Genomic DNA, 16,994 nt, shown 5'->3' on the forward strand with positions numbered 1-16,994 from the left:
CCATCAGGTCCCACACCACCAGGTTCAGGAACAGTTATTACCCTACAACAATCAGGTCCCACACCACCAGGTTCAGGAACAGTTATTACCCCTCAGCCATCAGGTCCAACACCACCAGGTTCAGGAACAGTTATTACCCTACAACTATCAGGTCCCACACCACCAGGTTCAGGAACACTTATCACCCCTCAACCATCAGGTCCCACACCACCAGGTTCAGGAACACTTATCACCCCTCAACCATCAGGTCCCACACCACCAGGTTCAGGAACAGTTATTACCCAGTTAATCACTGGGATCACCCATCTTGTAAAGACGCTGCCCAAAAGAAGGCAACGGCAAACCACTTCTGTCGAAAAAATGTGCCAAGAACAATCCTGGTCAGGGAAAGACCATGACTGGCAATGTCATATGACACGACACATAAGGTACAAACTGTGAATGCCCACAAGAAAATGAATCCCTGAATCTCTGAATCTCAGGGTAGTATATGGTTTCTCACTATCACACACATACTGTATGTGTGTGTTTGTGTAATAATAAGTTGACTTCGAACTTTGAGCTTTGGATTCTCCAAGTATGTTGTTTCAGAGCCATCAAAAGGGGTGGCCAGAGAGATATCACTGATCTGGATTCAGCTGGCGATCTAACTACACGTGCACATTAATACACCACTAATCACAACATGGTCAATTTCAATCATTGCTAAAGTGTAGCTTTATTTGTCACATGTACATCGAAACATACAGTGAAATGTATCCATTTGTGTCAAATCAAATCAAATCAAATCAGTGAAGGTTTTGCAGGGCAGCCCAGTAGTGCTTGCTCAGTCTAAATGTAGATAAGAGAAACTTCTACAAAATAAGATAGAACTGGGCATTTTCCAGAGTGACCCTCTAAACTCACAATGGTTTTGTCTAACTTTAAGCTCGTTCTCTAATTTACTGAATTAGATGAAAATTGGGTATCAAATCAGAGACAACCAAACAAATTATACCTTGACATATCCTCTATACATGGATGATTTGAAATTATACGCTCCTTCATCAGTAAAGCTAAAGCAACGAATTCAAATACTAGAACTATTTTGAAGGATGTAAATATGAACTTTGGATGGGATGTGCAGAACATTAAACATACAGAAAGGTGCAATAGAGCTAGTAGAATATAAAACAGAGCAGCAAGGTACAATACAAATGATGGATGAATATGAAATATAAGAATCTGGGACATAAAACAGCATAGAAAATAAATCATAGTGTAATAAAGAGAAATCTTTCTACAGAATTTACTTCAAGGCTTAAGAAAATTGGCAAAATAAGAACTCAACAGCAAAAATATAACAGAGGCAATAAACACGTTTGTTATACCCATATTCACATATTACGTTGGTATTTTGGCATAATATCTTGGTCCAAAACTGAGTTGTAAAATTTACAAAGAAAAATAAGAACTGAAATGACAAATTTTAGAAAACACCAGGTACACTTGAACACACTTAGATTAACACTACCTAGGACAGAAGAAGGAAGAGGAACAAAGTCATAAAAAAATTACACAACTGTCTGATAAAACTTCTGAGGATATACTTTCATCAATGAAAACAGGATTCTGCACTTCGTGCAAGCATAGGCAATTCTGATAAGAAGTACACACACTATACTTAAATGAAAGTACAACCCCAAAAAATAAAGTCATTACCACTACAGAAGACAAAGTTAACCAATGGAAGAGCACGACCCTCCATGAAAGACATCCCCACAATCTAAGCGGACTAGATGCTGACAAGGAACGTCACACCTCTGGCTCAGAGTTGGAGACATCCCCCCAGAAACAGAAGGGTCCCTTGCGGCAATACAGGATCAAGTGGTTAACACAAAAAATATCAAAAACACATAATAAAAGACCAAGAAATTTAAGACAATAAATACAGAAAATGCCAAGAGAAACCAGAAACAATCCAACTCATTAGAGGATCCTGCAGTGGTTTAACTCAATCTGATTACTTACAGCTGGACAATCAAGTGGCAAACATCATTCACCAAAATCTTCCTTGAAATGCAAGCTCATAAAAGACACCATATCTTAATATAAGTACAAGCCTGATCCAGTGTCAGAGTCCTACAAATTATATTTCAAACAATCCATTATTACAGATAAGACAGTCCATGATAATATTCATATATAATATTGCAGGATAAACAAGGAAGAACAAGTTACTTAATAGGTAACGCCATTCCAAACACATGTAACATACAGAAGTTATTAAGTGAAAAACACCAGAAATGTGCTGAATTTAAAGAGGAAATTGAAAGACTTTGATACATGAACAGGGAATACATTGCCTCAATAATAATATCTATAACTGGTATCACCCCAAAATCACTACACAATAACATTAAGCAATTAGGGACTAGGCAGAATAATAGTTTAGTGTGGACTAGAAACATAGAAACTTTACAGCTCAATACAGGCCCTTCAGCCCACAAAGCTGTGCTGAACATGTACTTACTTTAGGAATTACCTAGGGTTACCCACAGCCCAATATTTTTCTAAGCTCCATGTACCTATCCAGGAGTCTCTTAAAAGACTCTATCATTTCTGCCTCCACCACCGTCACTGGCAGCCCATTCCACACACTTACAACTCTCTGCATAAAAAAACTTACCCCTGACATCTCCTCTGTACCTCCTTCCAAGCACCTTAAAACTATGCCCTCATGTTAACCATTTCAGCCCTGGGAAAAGGCCTCTGACTATCCACACGATCAATGCTTCTCATCATCTTATACACCTCTATCAGGTCACCTCTCATCCTCTGCCGCTCCAAGGAGAAAAGGCTGAGTTCACTCAACCTATTCTCATAAGGCATGCTCCCCAATCCAGGCAACATACTTGTAAATCCCCTCTGCACCCTTTCAATAGTTTCCACATCCTTTCTATGGTGAGGTAACCAAAACTGAGTACAGTACTCCAAGTGGGGTCTGACCGGGGTCCTATATAGCTGTAACATTACAACTCAATCCCACGATTGATGAAGGCCAATGCACTGTGAGCCTTCTTAACCACACAGTCAACCTGTGCGGCAGCTCTGAGTGCCCTATGAACTCGGACCCGGAGAACCCTCTGATCCTCCACACTGCCAAGAGTCTTATAATTAATACTATATTCTTCCATCATATTTGTCCTACCAAAATCAACTACCTCATACTTATCTGGGTTGAACTCCATCTGCCACTTCTCAGCCCAGTTTTGCATCCTATCAATGTCCCACTGTAACCTCTGACAGCCCTCCACACTATCCACAACACCTCTAACCTTTGTGTCATCAGCAAACTTACTAACACATCCCTCCACTTCCTCATCCAGGTCATTGATAAAAATCACGAATAGTAGGGTGTCCCAGAACAGATTCCTGAGGCACACCACTGGTCACTGACCTCCATGCAGAATATGACCTGTCTATAACCACTCTTTGCCTTCTGTGGGCAAGCCAGTTCTTGATCCACAAAGCAATGTCCCCTTGGATCCCATGTCTCCTTACTTTCTCAATAAGCCTGGCATGGGGTACCTTATCAAATGCTTTGCTGAAATCCATATACACTACATCTACTGCTCTACCTTCATCAACGTGTTTAGTCACATCCTCAAAAAATTCAATCAGGCTCGTAAGGCACGACTTGCCCTTGACAAAGCCATGCTGACTATTCCTAATCATATTATACCTCTCCAAATGTTCATAAATCCTGCCTCTCAGGATCTTTTCTATCAACTTACCAAGCACTGAAGAATCACTGGTCTATAATTTCCTGGGCTATCTCTACTCCCTTTCTTGAATAAGGAAACAACATCTGCAACCCTCCAATCCTCCAAAACCTCTCCTGTCCCCATTCATGATGCAAAGATCATTGCCAGAGGCTCAGCAATCTCCTGCCTCGCCTCCCATAGTAGCCTGGGGTACATCTCGTCCATTCCCAGAGACTTATCCAACTTGATGCTTTCCAAAAGCTCCAGCACATCCTCTTTGTTAATGTCTCTATGGGCTGAAGGGCTTACCTCTGTGCAGTGTTCTGTGACTCCATTTTTCCAAGAGCTACTGGTAAACAGAGCAACACACACAAAATGCTGGAGGAACTCAGCAGGCCAAGCAGCGTCTATGGAAAAGAGTACAATCAAAGTTTCAGGCCGAAACCCTTCGGCAGGACGTCGACTGTTTACTCTTTTCCATAGATGGTGCGTGAGTGCTTAAACAAAGTCAACAACCACAATAACAATGACTTTTTCCTCCCCATTCAGTCTGCTGGGAGTTGCTTCCACTCTGGGTCTGTGGGCTCGGAGGTGACTGATGAAGCCAACGGGGTTTCTGCAGATGTGGGCTGGGTGACGGTTAGTGGAATGGAAATTTCTGCAGAGCTTCCTTCCTTCCACTACTCATTTCCAACATGTTCATAGTTCTTCACACTGTCCCCAAACACTCTGAGCAATCATGGGCAGACGTTCTCAGAGTCGGTGCGGATGTTTAATTTCTTAGAGTCATAGAGAAATACCTTTCAAGAAATCTAAAATATAAAAGCAAGGATGCAGTGCTAAGGCTTTGTAACATATTGGTCAGACTGCATTCGGACTACTGTGAGCTGTTTTGGGACGCATTGCCTTTGGAGTGAATCCAGAGGAGGTTCACGAGAGTTATCCCAGGAATAATAGGGTTATTGTATGAGGAGTTTTTGATAGTTTTGGGCCTGTACTCGCTGAAGTTTAGAAGAATGAGGGGAGATCTCATTGAAACCTATTGAATATTGAAAAGCCTAGACAGAGAGAATGTGGAGAGGAAGTTAGCAATAATGGAGGAGTCTAGGACCAGAAGGCACATCCTCAGAATAGAGGGACGTCCATGTAGAACAGAGGTGAGAAGGAATTTCTTTAACCAGCGGGTGATGAATCTGTGGAATTAACACTCACAACAAGCTGTGTGTTGCCCTTAAGGCATTTTTTTGACTTTGTTGGGTCTACTTTTTAAATGATTTGTTGGTAACTATTTTCTAGTTAAAGGTTGATAATTAAGTTACAGTACAGTATATCTTCTGGAATTTTTTGAGGATGTAACTATGAAAATGGACAAGGGAGAGCCAGTGGATGCAGTGTACCTGGACTTTCAGAAAGCCTTTGATAAAGTCTCACATAGGAGATTAGTGGTCAAAATTGGTATTGGGGGCAGAGTACTGACATGGATTGAAAACTGGTTGGCTGACAGAAAACAAAGAGTAGCAATTAACGGCTCCCTTTCAGAATGGCAGGCGGTGACCAGTGGGGTACCGCAGGGTTCAGTGCTGGGACCACAGCTGTTTACAATATATATTAATGATTTAGATGAGGAAATTAAAAGTACATTAGCAAATTTGCCGATGACACAAAGCTGGGTGGCAGTGTGAAATGTGAGAAGAATGTTATGAGAATGCAGGGTGACTTGGACAGGCTGGGTGAGTGGGCAGATGCATGGCAGATGCAGTTTAATATGGATAAATGTGAGGTTATCCACTTTGGTGGTAAACACAGGAAGGCAGATTATTATCTAAATGGAGTCAAGTTAGGAAAAGGGGAAGTACAACGAGATCTAGGTGTTCTTGTACATCAGTCACTGAAAGCAAGCATGCAAGTACAGCAGGCAGTGAAGAAAGCTAATGGCATGCTGGCCTTTATAACAAGGGGAATTGAGTATAAGAGCAAAGAGGTCCTTCTGCAGCTGTACAGGGCCCTGGTGAGACCACACCTGGAGTACTGTGTGCAGTTTTGGTCTCCAAATTTGAGGAAGGACATTCTTGCTATTGAAGGAATGCAGCGTAGGTTCACAAGGTTAATTCTCGGGATGGCAGGACTGTCATATGTTGAAAGATTGGAGTGACTGGGTTTGTACACACTGGAATTTAGAAGGCTGAGAGGGGATCTTATTGAAACATATAAGATTATTAAGGGATTGGACATGCTGGAGGCAGGAAGCATGTTCCTGCTGATGGGTGAGTCCAGAACCAGAGGCCACAGTTTAAGAATTAGGGGTAGGCTATTTAGAATGGAGTTCAGGAAAAACTTTTTCACCCAGAGAGTGGTGGATATATGGAATGCTCTGCCCCAGAAGGCTGTGGAGGCCAAGTCTCTGGATGCTTTCAAGAAAGAGATGGATAGAGCTCTTAAAGATAGCGGAATCAAAGGTTATGGGGATAAGGCAGGAACTGGATACTGATTGTGGATGATCAGCCATGATCACAGTGAATGGCGGTACTGGCTCGAAGGGCTGAATGGCCTACTCCTGCACCTATTGTCTATTGTCTATAACAAAGGTAAATTGATTGTCTGCGGTATATCGCGGCGTGCGATGACGTCACCTCCGGTCTCGGTTGGGGAAGGTGTGAAGGCGGGAGCCATGCGTGCTGCATGGTCGTGAGGAGCTCCGTATCCACCCACAAAGAAACATTATGGAAGCAACGCCGTAAGTTCCTATGAAAGTATTTTAAGTAAAGATACTAACGCGGTTTCTGTTAAGGAAGCGGCGGTTGGGGTGGCGCGCGTGCCGGCTTTTCAAATTCGAGCGCGGGGTGGGCTCGAGCCCGATGGCGGTTTGACGGGACCCCCCCCCCCTTCGCCCGCCACTCGGGGCGGCCGGAGACTCCCGCTGAAAGCAGAGAGAGCGCCTGGCCTCCAGAATGAAACAGACGCTGTATATCTTTGTATTTTTATCAACAATTTCCACCATACGATCTCAATGTGGGAGAGTGAACAGCAAATAGTTAACCTTACTACGACTTTGTCGTCATTGGCTCCGGTTTAACTTGGTGTTCAGTCAGAGTTCCAACACACTGCACGAAAACACTACACGCTGGAGGAACTCAGCAGGTTGGGCAGCATCCGTGGAACCCCCCCCCCCACCCCACCTTCTTTATAGGGCCTCTGCCCCTTCCCTCTTCAGTCCTGACGAAGGGTTCCGGCCCGAAACGTTGACTGATCGTTTCCACAGATGCTGCCCGACCTGCTGAGTTCCTCCAGTGTGTTGTGAGTGTTGCTTTGACCCCAGCATCTGCAGAGTATTTTGTGAATCTGTGGAATTCATTGCTACAGACGGTTGTGGATACCAAGGTATTGCGTATGTTTAAAACCCTCAGCGAGTACTAGGGTCCATACCGAAGATTAAAGCCTAAAGATTGATCAAGGGCCAGAAGTCAAAGCGCAGTGGAGTCTGGTGGTGGAGAGGGAACCCTAACATTTGACATTTTGACCATGGGAGAAAAGAATTCTTTCTGTCCACCCTGTCTATGCCTGTTGTTCTTCTCTCAGGTCTTCTCTCAGTCTCCGATGCTCCAGAGAACAGAGAAAACAAGCCATCTCTACTCAACCTCTCCTCAGTAGCTCCATCATTGATTGGCTGCAGCTTCCCCAAGGAGGACAGAAGGAATCACTCCCTCTTCATGCCCTTGCTTTCTCCTCAGCCGCTGACTGACTCAGCCAGCTTCCCTTGACCCTCGCAAAGCCTGACCCCCAACCCAGATCAGCAGTTGCTGTCTTCGGCAGATTCAGATTCAGAATCGTGTTTAATATCACTGGCATATGTGATGAAATTTGTTGTTTTATGGCAGCAGTACAGTGCAATACTTGATAAACTATAAGCTCCTCCATCTCTGTCTGTCCTTGGCTACACACAAATGTACAAGGCTTCTTCAAAGCTGCTTCCGTAACAGTTTGGTTTGACCAGTCAGGGTTGAGTTGAACTGCTAAACCCCTGAACCCAGAGGACCGGTGGACTACTCTTAGTCTGGCCTCTACCCTTTGACCTGTTTGGCATGGATGACCCTCCCAAGAGCCAAAGCATAAAGTCCTGACTCTAGTGAGCATAGCTCTCCAGGTCATTGAAGCACACAAGTCTCCAAGCACTACATCAAGGCTGTGGTCATCTTGAAGGGTTTATGTATATTAAGTAAATTAAATATGAAGCTAGTGTACATGGGCTCATTGTCCATTCATAAATCTGACAGAGGTGGGGAAGAAACTGCTCCTAAAATGTTAATGGTGTGTCTTCAGTCTCCTCCTTGATGATGGTAATGAGAAGAGGGCGTGTCCTGGGTGATGGGGACCCTTAATGACGCATGCCACCTTTTTGAGGCATCACCTTTTAAAGATGTCCTGGATGCTGGAGAGACCATAGCCCTTGATGGAGCTGGCTGCGTTTGCAACTTTCTGCATCTTATTCCGATCCTGCACAGTGGACCCTCCATACCAGATAGTGATACAACCGTTCAAATGCTGTCTGTGGTACATCTGTAGAAACGTGCGGAGTTGGGGCACTGTCCATGCTCAGAGCTCCAGCTGGCAGGGCCAGCCTTGCCCATATTCCAGCCCACCTCTAGGAACAGGAACCCAACAGCCTCTGCTCACACCCCACCGGAGGACTGTCAGCTATTCTGGGTCACATTTCTAAGGAAGAGTGTGTTGATCCTGGAATGGGTGCGGAGAATCTTCACAAGAATGATCTGGAAAGGAAAGGGTAAAAGATATCAGTCTGTGGGATGGTAATGAATGGAATTCGGAAAGATAACGAGGGAATGTCCGAGACAAAGTGGACGTGGAGACGATACTTCCGAAAAGAGGGAGAGTCCAGTTCAAGAGGGCACAGTCTCCGAATAGAAGGACGGATCTTTAGAAAAGAGATGAGGAGGAATTTCTTGACTCAAAGGTAGTGACGCTGGAATTCATTACCGCAAACGACTGGTGAGGCCGCCATTAGGTGTATTAATGCAGACACCGGTTGGTTCTTGATTGGAAAGTGTGTGGATGTTAAGAGATCGATTGGTTCTTGATTGGAAAGGGTAAGAGTCACGGAAAGAAGGCAGGAGAGGGGATTTTAAAGGAAAACAGCCATGATGGAATGGCGGTGCAGATTCGACGGGCCGAATGGTCTAATTTTGTTCCTGCATCGTGTGGCTTTAAGCTACCACCGATCCCAGATCTAAGCAGGTGAGAGTGATGGGACGTCGCGTCAGCGGGGGAGATCCGATGCAGCGGAAACTGCAAAGGTGTTTGAAGTCCTCGGAGCCACCCACGGTCGGATGAACAGCAATAACTTCCGACCCTGGATCGTTTCCCTCACCTCCGTCCTCGGCCACATCCCTTTGAAGCGACTCGCTCACCTGCATGGGAATTAATTACCGGATCAGAACTTGATGCGTTCGGTTTGAACTCTGTTCAAAGACAGCCCGCCCAGCGGAGCACACAGGGGAGGGTGGAGAGGAACAGGGGTGTGCGAGTGTTGGGGATGTATTTCATAAAAGCAATCTTGCATTTACCTTCCGACGTCAGAGAGGGCGGGGAGACCCCGGACTATAAGAACCCTCAGAGATGAGGTGACCTGAGTCCGGGGAGAGAGAGAATAGTTTGAATCTAGTTGTCCGTTGTGTCGGTGACTGATACCTGCACCCAGCCCGTCCTGGACCATGAGCTCTTTAATGCTGATGTTCCTCAGTCTCTGCCTTTACCGTCTCATCGATGGCTTGATCCTGGACGCTAACACCATCCGAAGCTCGACCGAAATTGGACTGGGACCCAGTAACCGGGTAAGTGCCGGACTCCACGGCTGTGTAGCCCCTAGACCCAGGCGGGGAAGTCTCCGGAGGAGAGGTGGGGGGGGGGGTGTCTGTGGGGTATAGACGGAGATGGTGAGGATATCCGATGGAGTTTCCGATCAGTCAGTCTGCCGGCAGCAGGAGCCCGGTGTCTGTGGAAGGTATCCCTCGGACCTCAGACAGCGATGACCCCGTTGTAACCTACCGGGGCGGTTAAGAAGCATCACACCGCTGCCACTCGATGCAAACCGGAGACCTGAGGTCAGCAGGTAGGGAGGAATCGTTGATGGTCAACAGGGACGGTGGGACGGTAGGCCGAAGGGCCCGCTAACCCAATTAACGAACCCACCAGGCATTTTAAAGTCTCAGCGAATAAAGTACAGAGTAAATTTACTATCAAAGTACACACGTCACCATCTACAACCCTGAGATTCATTTCCTTGTGGCTATACTCAGTAAATCTGAAAAAAACAGTAGAATCAATAAAAGACCGCATCCAACCAGTCAGGCAAACAACCTAAGTGCAAAAGGCGGCAAGGAGTGCGAATACAAAAGATGATTAATAAAAAAATTGTAGAATTTGTAATATTATGGAAGGGATAAGAGGGTAGACTAAAATTTTTCTCTAAGCGATTTGCAGAACAATTCTACTTAGAATGGTGGGGGTGGACACAGATGCGATGGTGGTGTTTGAAAGGCCGCTTCAGATGATCACGTGTGAGCAGAGGGGATCAGTTTAAGACCAAGTCTGACTCCTGTATACTGATAGCAAAGGCAATTCCTCAAAGCAACGGGGCTGCTCGTTGTGTTGCAGCGCGCAAGTGAATTCGGTGAACTCCAAGACAAAATAAATTTATTATCAAAGTACACATGCTACTATATACCACCTCTTCTTGTAGACATTTACAGAGAAAACAAAGAAATGCCACAGAATTTATGGACAACTGTACCCAAACAACAGTGCCAAATAAGATAAATTGTGCAAAAATAACATACAGAGAATGTTAATTGTAGATGAGTTGAATTGGCATGACTTCTGGAACTGATGCCTCAAAAAGGTGGCTTCTAGCATTAAGACCCCCCCCCCCATCACCCAGGATGTGCCCTCTTCTCATTGATACCCTCAGGAAGGAGGTACAGAAGCTGGAGACACACTCATTGATTCAGGAACAGCTTCTTCCCTCTGCCATCTGGTCCCTAAATGGACATTGAACTGAGGAACACTATCTCAGTAGTTTTTATTTCTGTTTTTGCACTACTTTAATTTAACTTGTATATACTTATGATCATAATTTAGTTTTATGCATTGCACTGCTGCCACATAAAAAATTTCATTACCTATGCCAGTGATATTAAACCTGATTGTAATTCTGAATCCTTGACAGCAAGTCTGCAGTTGTGGAATCTGTTCAGAATTGATGAGTGAAGTTATCCACACTGGTTCAGGAGCCTGATCGTTGAGTAATAACTGTCCCTGAACTTGGTGGTGTTGGACCTAAGACTTCTGTATCTCCTGCTTGATGGTAGTAGTGAGAGGAGAGAATGGGCTGATTATTAATGCTGCTTTGCCTTAGCGTATTTATGTGGTGATCTTTAAGATGGAGACAGGGCACTGTAAGAAATGCCAGCAGGTTAGTGACTTTAGCAGTTGTAGTTTGGTGCACAAAGGTTGGTGATGCTCTGGATAGTTTAGAAGGCTGTCATGGGTTACAACTGGACATTGACAGAATTCAGAGATGGGCTGAAAAGCGGCAGATGAAGTTCAATTCAGCAAAGTGGGAAGTGATTCACTTTGGAGGGTTGCACTTGAAGGTGGAATACGAGGTTAATGGCAGGATTCTTAGCAGTGTGGAGGGACAGAAGGATATTGGGGTCCACACCCATATATCCTGCAAAAGTTGCAGCACAAGTTGATAGGATGGTTAAGAAGGCATACGGTATGTTGGTCTTCATAAGTTGGGAGACTGAGTTTAAGAGCCGCATGGTTATGTTGTAACTCTATAAAACTCTGGTTAGACCACACTTGGAATCTTGTGTTCAGTTCTAGTCGCCTCAGTATAGGAAGGATGTGGAGGTTTTGGAGAGGGTGCAGAGGAGATCTTCCAGGATGCTGGATGGATTGGAGTGCATATCTTATGAAGCTAGGTTGAGCAAACTAGGGTTTTTCTCTTTAGAGCGAAGGAGGATGAGAACTGGCTTAGAGGTGTACAAGATGATAAGAGGCATAGATAGAGTAGACAGCCAGAGACTTTTTTTTCCAGGGCTGAAATGGCTAATACTTTAAAGTCCAGGGAGGAATGTATGGGGGGATGTCAGAGGTAAGTTTGTTTGTTTTATAACAGTGTGGATGTGTGGAATGACCTTCCAGGAGTGGTGGTGAAGGCAGATAAATTATGGACATTTAAGATGGGTACATGTATGATTTTTAAAAATTGGAGGGTTGTGTAGGAGGGAAGGGTTAGATTAATCTTAGGTAGATTAAAGGGTCAGCATAACATCTTGGGGTGAAGGGCCTGTACTGTTCTTTGCAAGAGACAGGAGAAGCAAAGGAAGGTGTAACAACTAGTTTGGTAATTCTATGAATAACACAAGGTGGTGCTTCTGACCCTGAAAGTGGGCACTTGTTCATTAAAATAAAATCCTCTCTAACATCAAACTTGCTGAGAAGTTTGGATGGCTTCTGAAATGAGGCTCTGATAGGAATACTGGAATATTGTTAATGTGTGTGCTGCAAGTCTATGTAACCCAAATGGTCAGCTGCTGGATGAATGGTCAGGTTGTTATTGAGATCTTAGCAACACACACACAATGCTGAAGGAACTCAGCAGGCCAAGCAGTATCTATTTGGAAAGTACAGTTGACATTTCAGGCTGAGACCCTTCCTCAAGACTTAAACTTGAAGAGAAGTAAGCTATGACTTTATTGCAGGGGTTCCCAACTATTAACTGAGGGGTCCGCTAAGACAGTAAGATATAGGAGCAGAATTTGGCCATTTGGCCCATCAAATATGCTCCACCATTTCATTATGGCTGATCCATTTTCCCTCTTAGCCCCATTCTCCTGCCTTCTCCCCACCCCACCCCCATATCTGTCAAGCCCTGACCAATCAAGAGTCTATCAACTTCTCATTCTGTACATAAAGACCTGGCCTCCACAGACACCTGTGGCAACGAATTCCTCAGATTCACCACTCTCTGGCTAAAGAAATTCCTCCTCTTTGTTCTGAAAGGATGCCCCTCTATTTGAGACCATCTCCTTGGCCGTAGACTCCCCCACCCTGGGGAAACATCCTCTCCACATCCATTCTATCAAGGTCTTGCAAGATTCAATAGGTTTCAATTAGGTCACCCCTCATTCTTCTGATTTCCAGTGAATGCTGGCCCAGAGCCATTAAATGCTCCTGATATGATACGCCTTTCAATCCTAGAATTATTTTTGTGAACCTCCTTTGAAGCCCCTCTAGTATCAGCATCTCCTAGCCAAGATAAGGGCCCCAATCCTGCTCACAATACTCAGTGAGGCCTCGCCGGACCTTTATAAGTACATTGCAAAAGAAATAGGAGCAGGAGTAGGCTTTCAGACTTGTCAAGCCTGGTCTGCCATTCAATAAAATCATGGCTGATCTGGCCATGTACATGGAGATGAGTCCCTGCCTTTTTGCCATAACCTTTAATTCACCCACTATGCAAAAAAAGTCCCAGCATTACATTCTTGCTTTTATATTCTAGTCTGCTCAGAATGAATGCTAACATCATATTTGCCTTCCTCACCACAGACTTTACCTGCTACCAAAACTTCCAAAGAATCTTACATAAGGACTTCCAAGTCCCTTTGCACCTCAGATTTTTAAACTTTATCTCCATTTAGAAAACCCCTGCACTAAGGCAGGATTGACAGAAAAATAAATATAGTCCATATAGTAGAAATCAGAATCAGGTTAGCCATCACTGTTGTGCTGTTATGTTTAATTTTCACCAGAAGTACATTGAATAAGAATCAGGTTTATTATCACTGACCTAGGACGTGAATTTCAAAGTACATGCATGTCAGCATATACAACTCTGAGATTCGTTGTATTGTGGGCATCCTCAAAAAATCTAAAGAATAATAGTCATAACAGAATCAATGAAAGACTGCCCAACTAGGGTGTTCAACCAGAAAGCATAAGACAACAAACTGCAAATACAAAAAGTAGTAATAATAAATAAGCAATAAATATTGAGAACATGAGAGGAAGAGTCCTTGAAAGTGAGTCCATTGGTAGTGGGAATATTTCAGTGATGGGGCAAGTGAAGTTAAGTAAAAGAGCCTGATGGTTGTAGGGTAATAATTGTTCCTGAACCTGGTGATGTGAGTCCTGAGGCTCCTGTACCTTCTTCCTGATGGTAGCAGCGAGAAGAGAGCATGTCTTAGATGCTGGAAGTCCCTGATGATGGATGCTGCTTTCTTGGAACAGTGTTTCACGTAGATGTGCTCAATGGTGGGGAGGGCTCTGCCTGTGGTGGTCTGGGCCGTATCCACCACCTGTTGGATTTTTCATTCAAGGGCATTGCTGTTTCCACACCAGATTGTGATGCAGCCAGTCAACATACACTCCACCACACATCTAGATGTTGTTTTATGACAGCAGTACAATACATTAAATTACAGTACATTACAATAAGAAATTTTAAAAATAAATACATAGTGCAAAAAAAGCAAAATAGTGAGGTGAAGTGCATGGACTGTTCAGAAATTTGATGGAGGGGAAGAATCTGTCCCTAAGATATTCGGTGTGGGTCTTCAATCTCCTGTAACAGTGCAAGGCATAAAAGAAACGGGATAAGTGCTTGAAATACTTACTGGGCCTTGCGGCATCTGTAGAGAGGGGAAAAACCTGAGTTAGTGTTGAAATCAAAACTAGTGCAAATGCCAGAAATCTGAAATAAAACCAGAAATGCTGGAAATATTCAGCAGGTCAAGCAGCATCCATGGTGAGGAATGCAGCTAATGTTCTGGGTTGAAAATTGTTGGTTGGGACAAACAGAACTAACTTCACAAGTAAAGCCATTTATCAACACTGGGGATATGAGCAAACAATCTGCTTGACCAGCTGAAATCTTCAGATTGTATTTATAACGGGTATATTGGCCAACTGGTTTACTATTGTCACGTGTTCCATGGTACTGTATAGTGACAGTACAAGGGAAAACAATAACAGAATGCAGGGTAAAGTGTTGCAATTACAGAGAGAGTGCAGTGCAGGCAATAATGTGCAAGGCCATAATGAGGTACACAGTGAACAATTGTCTTGTAGAAGTTGTCCTTTGAGCATTATACATTAGAATGTAGAACATTATATTACAGTGCAGGTCCTTTGGTCCACAATATCTTACAGATTTTTGAACCTACTTGAGGATCAATCAAACGCTCCTACATAAGTGATAGAAGAATGGAGGACTATGTACCTATGCACAATAAGGTTCTTGTGGATGTAGGAGTGGCTGGGTGGGTTAATGGGTGGAGGTCTTCATCCTATGAGTGAAGCCTCTGTCAGTCAGGGTCAACCATGAATGTTGTGTCCAGGCTGTCTACGTGATCAACAAGCCAGTATGTAATGGAGAGCAAACTGTTGCCCATGTAGTAGGCTCCCCCCCTCCATACATCTGATGAACCCAAAGGTACGGCAGAGACCGATACAGTTTGGCACCAGCAGCTTCGCAGGAATTTCCAGGTTGTCATGGAGCTTGTCAAAATCCACTACACTTATAGACATTAGTTGCATGGCAGTGCAATACATAAAATTACTGTACATTACAACAAGGAGAGAGTTTTAAATGTCCTTAATTTATCCCCAAAGAGAATAGAGACTACCTCTATTCTTCCCAAATGTTGTTCTTACTGAAGAAACATGGTCACATACAAGATAAAGAAAATGTAATTTACTTTGCTGTACTATTTTACATTGAGTCTGCCTCCAGATGTGTTTTTTTTGTTTGTTTTTTTGCACCATTCTTTGTAAACTCTAGAAAATGCTAGTGCGTGAAAATCTCATGAGATCAGCAATTTCTGATACTCAAACCACCCCATCTGGCACCAGCGATCCATGTAAGCTGGAACAAGATATGAGAGAATTTAAAAAGTAGCACTGGATTTCCATAATCTATCTTGCAATTTCTTTTGTTTGAGGAAACCAGTTAGTTTTGCTTGATCTCAATACTTGTTCATTAAACATGGATGATAATCCCACCTCCTCAGATGAAAAGCACTGGAGCATTTTTTTTTCTTTCAAGATTGTTTATTGTCATTCTTCAGTCCATGAGTGTAAAAGAGAACAAAATAGTTGTTACTCTGGATCTGATGCAGCATAAAAAAGCATAAAGAATACATTAAAATATAATATGCAAGTAACTGTTCAAGTGTGACTGGTCAGGTTATGTACATAGACCGTGATGAAGTGACTCTCAGCAAAAGAAACTCCTCTAGGTAGCAGCAGGACATATGGAAGCACAGCAGGACTGTGATCGTGTCAGTGTAGGTGTGAAGTGTGGAGGGCAAGTGTAAAGTGGCAGTGCATGGGGGGGATGAAGGTTGCTGAGGGGTTGCTGTGGATGTAGGAGTGGTCGGATAGGTTAATGGATGGATGTCTTTATCTTATCCTAATATGCTATGAAGTCTCATTTAGGGTCAACCATGGATGTTGTGTCCTGTTTACATGATACATAAGCCAGGGCAGTATGGTAGAGAGAGCAATGTAGCAGGCATCCCCTCTCCACACATCTGATGAACCCTAAGGAACAGCAGAGACTGATAGTTTAGTACCAGCGGCATCACAGGAGTTGTCTGTCAATGTTGAACTTGATGTAGGACTGTCTTAGGGACTCCAGATCTGGTTTTTAACTCTGGGTTTAAACTCTGTGGGTTTACTCTCGAAGCCTTCCCCAGAGTGGGTATGCAAGGCAGCAGAGGTTTGAGATCAGAGTTTTCCTTCTCCGAGATGAGCTGCCAACCACGGCTGATGAGCCCCATCAGCATGAACCAACTGGTTTTAAGGTGCCAATAACCTGCCTTTGCTCCTTCTCTCAGTAGAAAGTGTTCTGCTGGGCTTAGTAACAAAGCCACATGTGAAGGCAGGAACTGGACTTGATTGTCAGAAGCTATTTAAGACGTACGCCATTGGGAGCAGTTAATAGGTAATTGGCACTTATCCCACTACCACTCCTCACCCTTGGATATGACCACCTTAAGGAACCAATATCCTATAACAGGGTACATTGTTACAACCCTCTACTACTTGTCTATACAAGAGTTACCAGCCATCAATTAACATTGAGTAACCATGCCTTGGTACTGAACCTCATGGAAATGTAGAGAAAGTGATTTTTCACTCTGTCTTCATGGGGAGACTATGAGA

At 43.8% G+C, this 16,994-nt stretch overlaps 1 protein-coding gene across 1 annotated transcript in view; it reads left to right on the forward strand.

Annotated features, from left to right (window-relative positions):
* The first annotated feature begins 9,412 nt into the window (after positions 1 to 9,412).
* The window catches only part of LOC140201943 (dickkopf-related protein 4-like), a 51,469-nt gene continuing 43,887 nt past the window's right edge, over positions 9,413 to 16,994 (forward strand). Inside the window, exon 1 of the mRNA XM_072266786.1 lies at positions 9,413 to 9,592. Within this exon, the coding sequence (XP_072122887.1) occupies positions 9,473 to 9,592 (120 nt within the window). The 5' untranslated portion in view covers positions 9,413 to 9,472. The remainder of the gene's footprint in view (positions 9,593 to 16,994) is intronic.

The sequence above is a fragment of the Mobula birostris genome, chromosome 8, assembly GCF_030028105.1.
Source record: "Mobula birostris isolate sMobBir1 chromosome 8, sMobBir1.hap1, whole genome shotgun sequence".
NCBI classification, from domain to species: Eukaryota; Metazoa; Chordata; class Chondrichthyes; order Myliobatiformes; family Myliobatidae; genus Mobula; species Mobula birostris.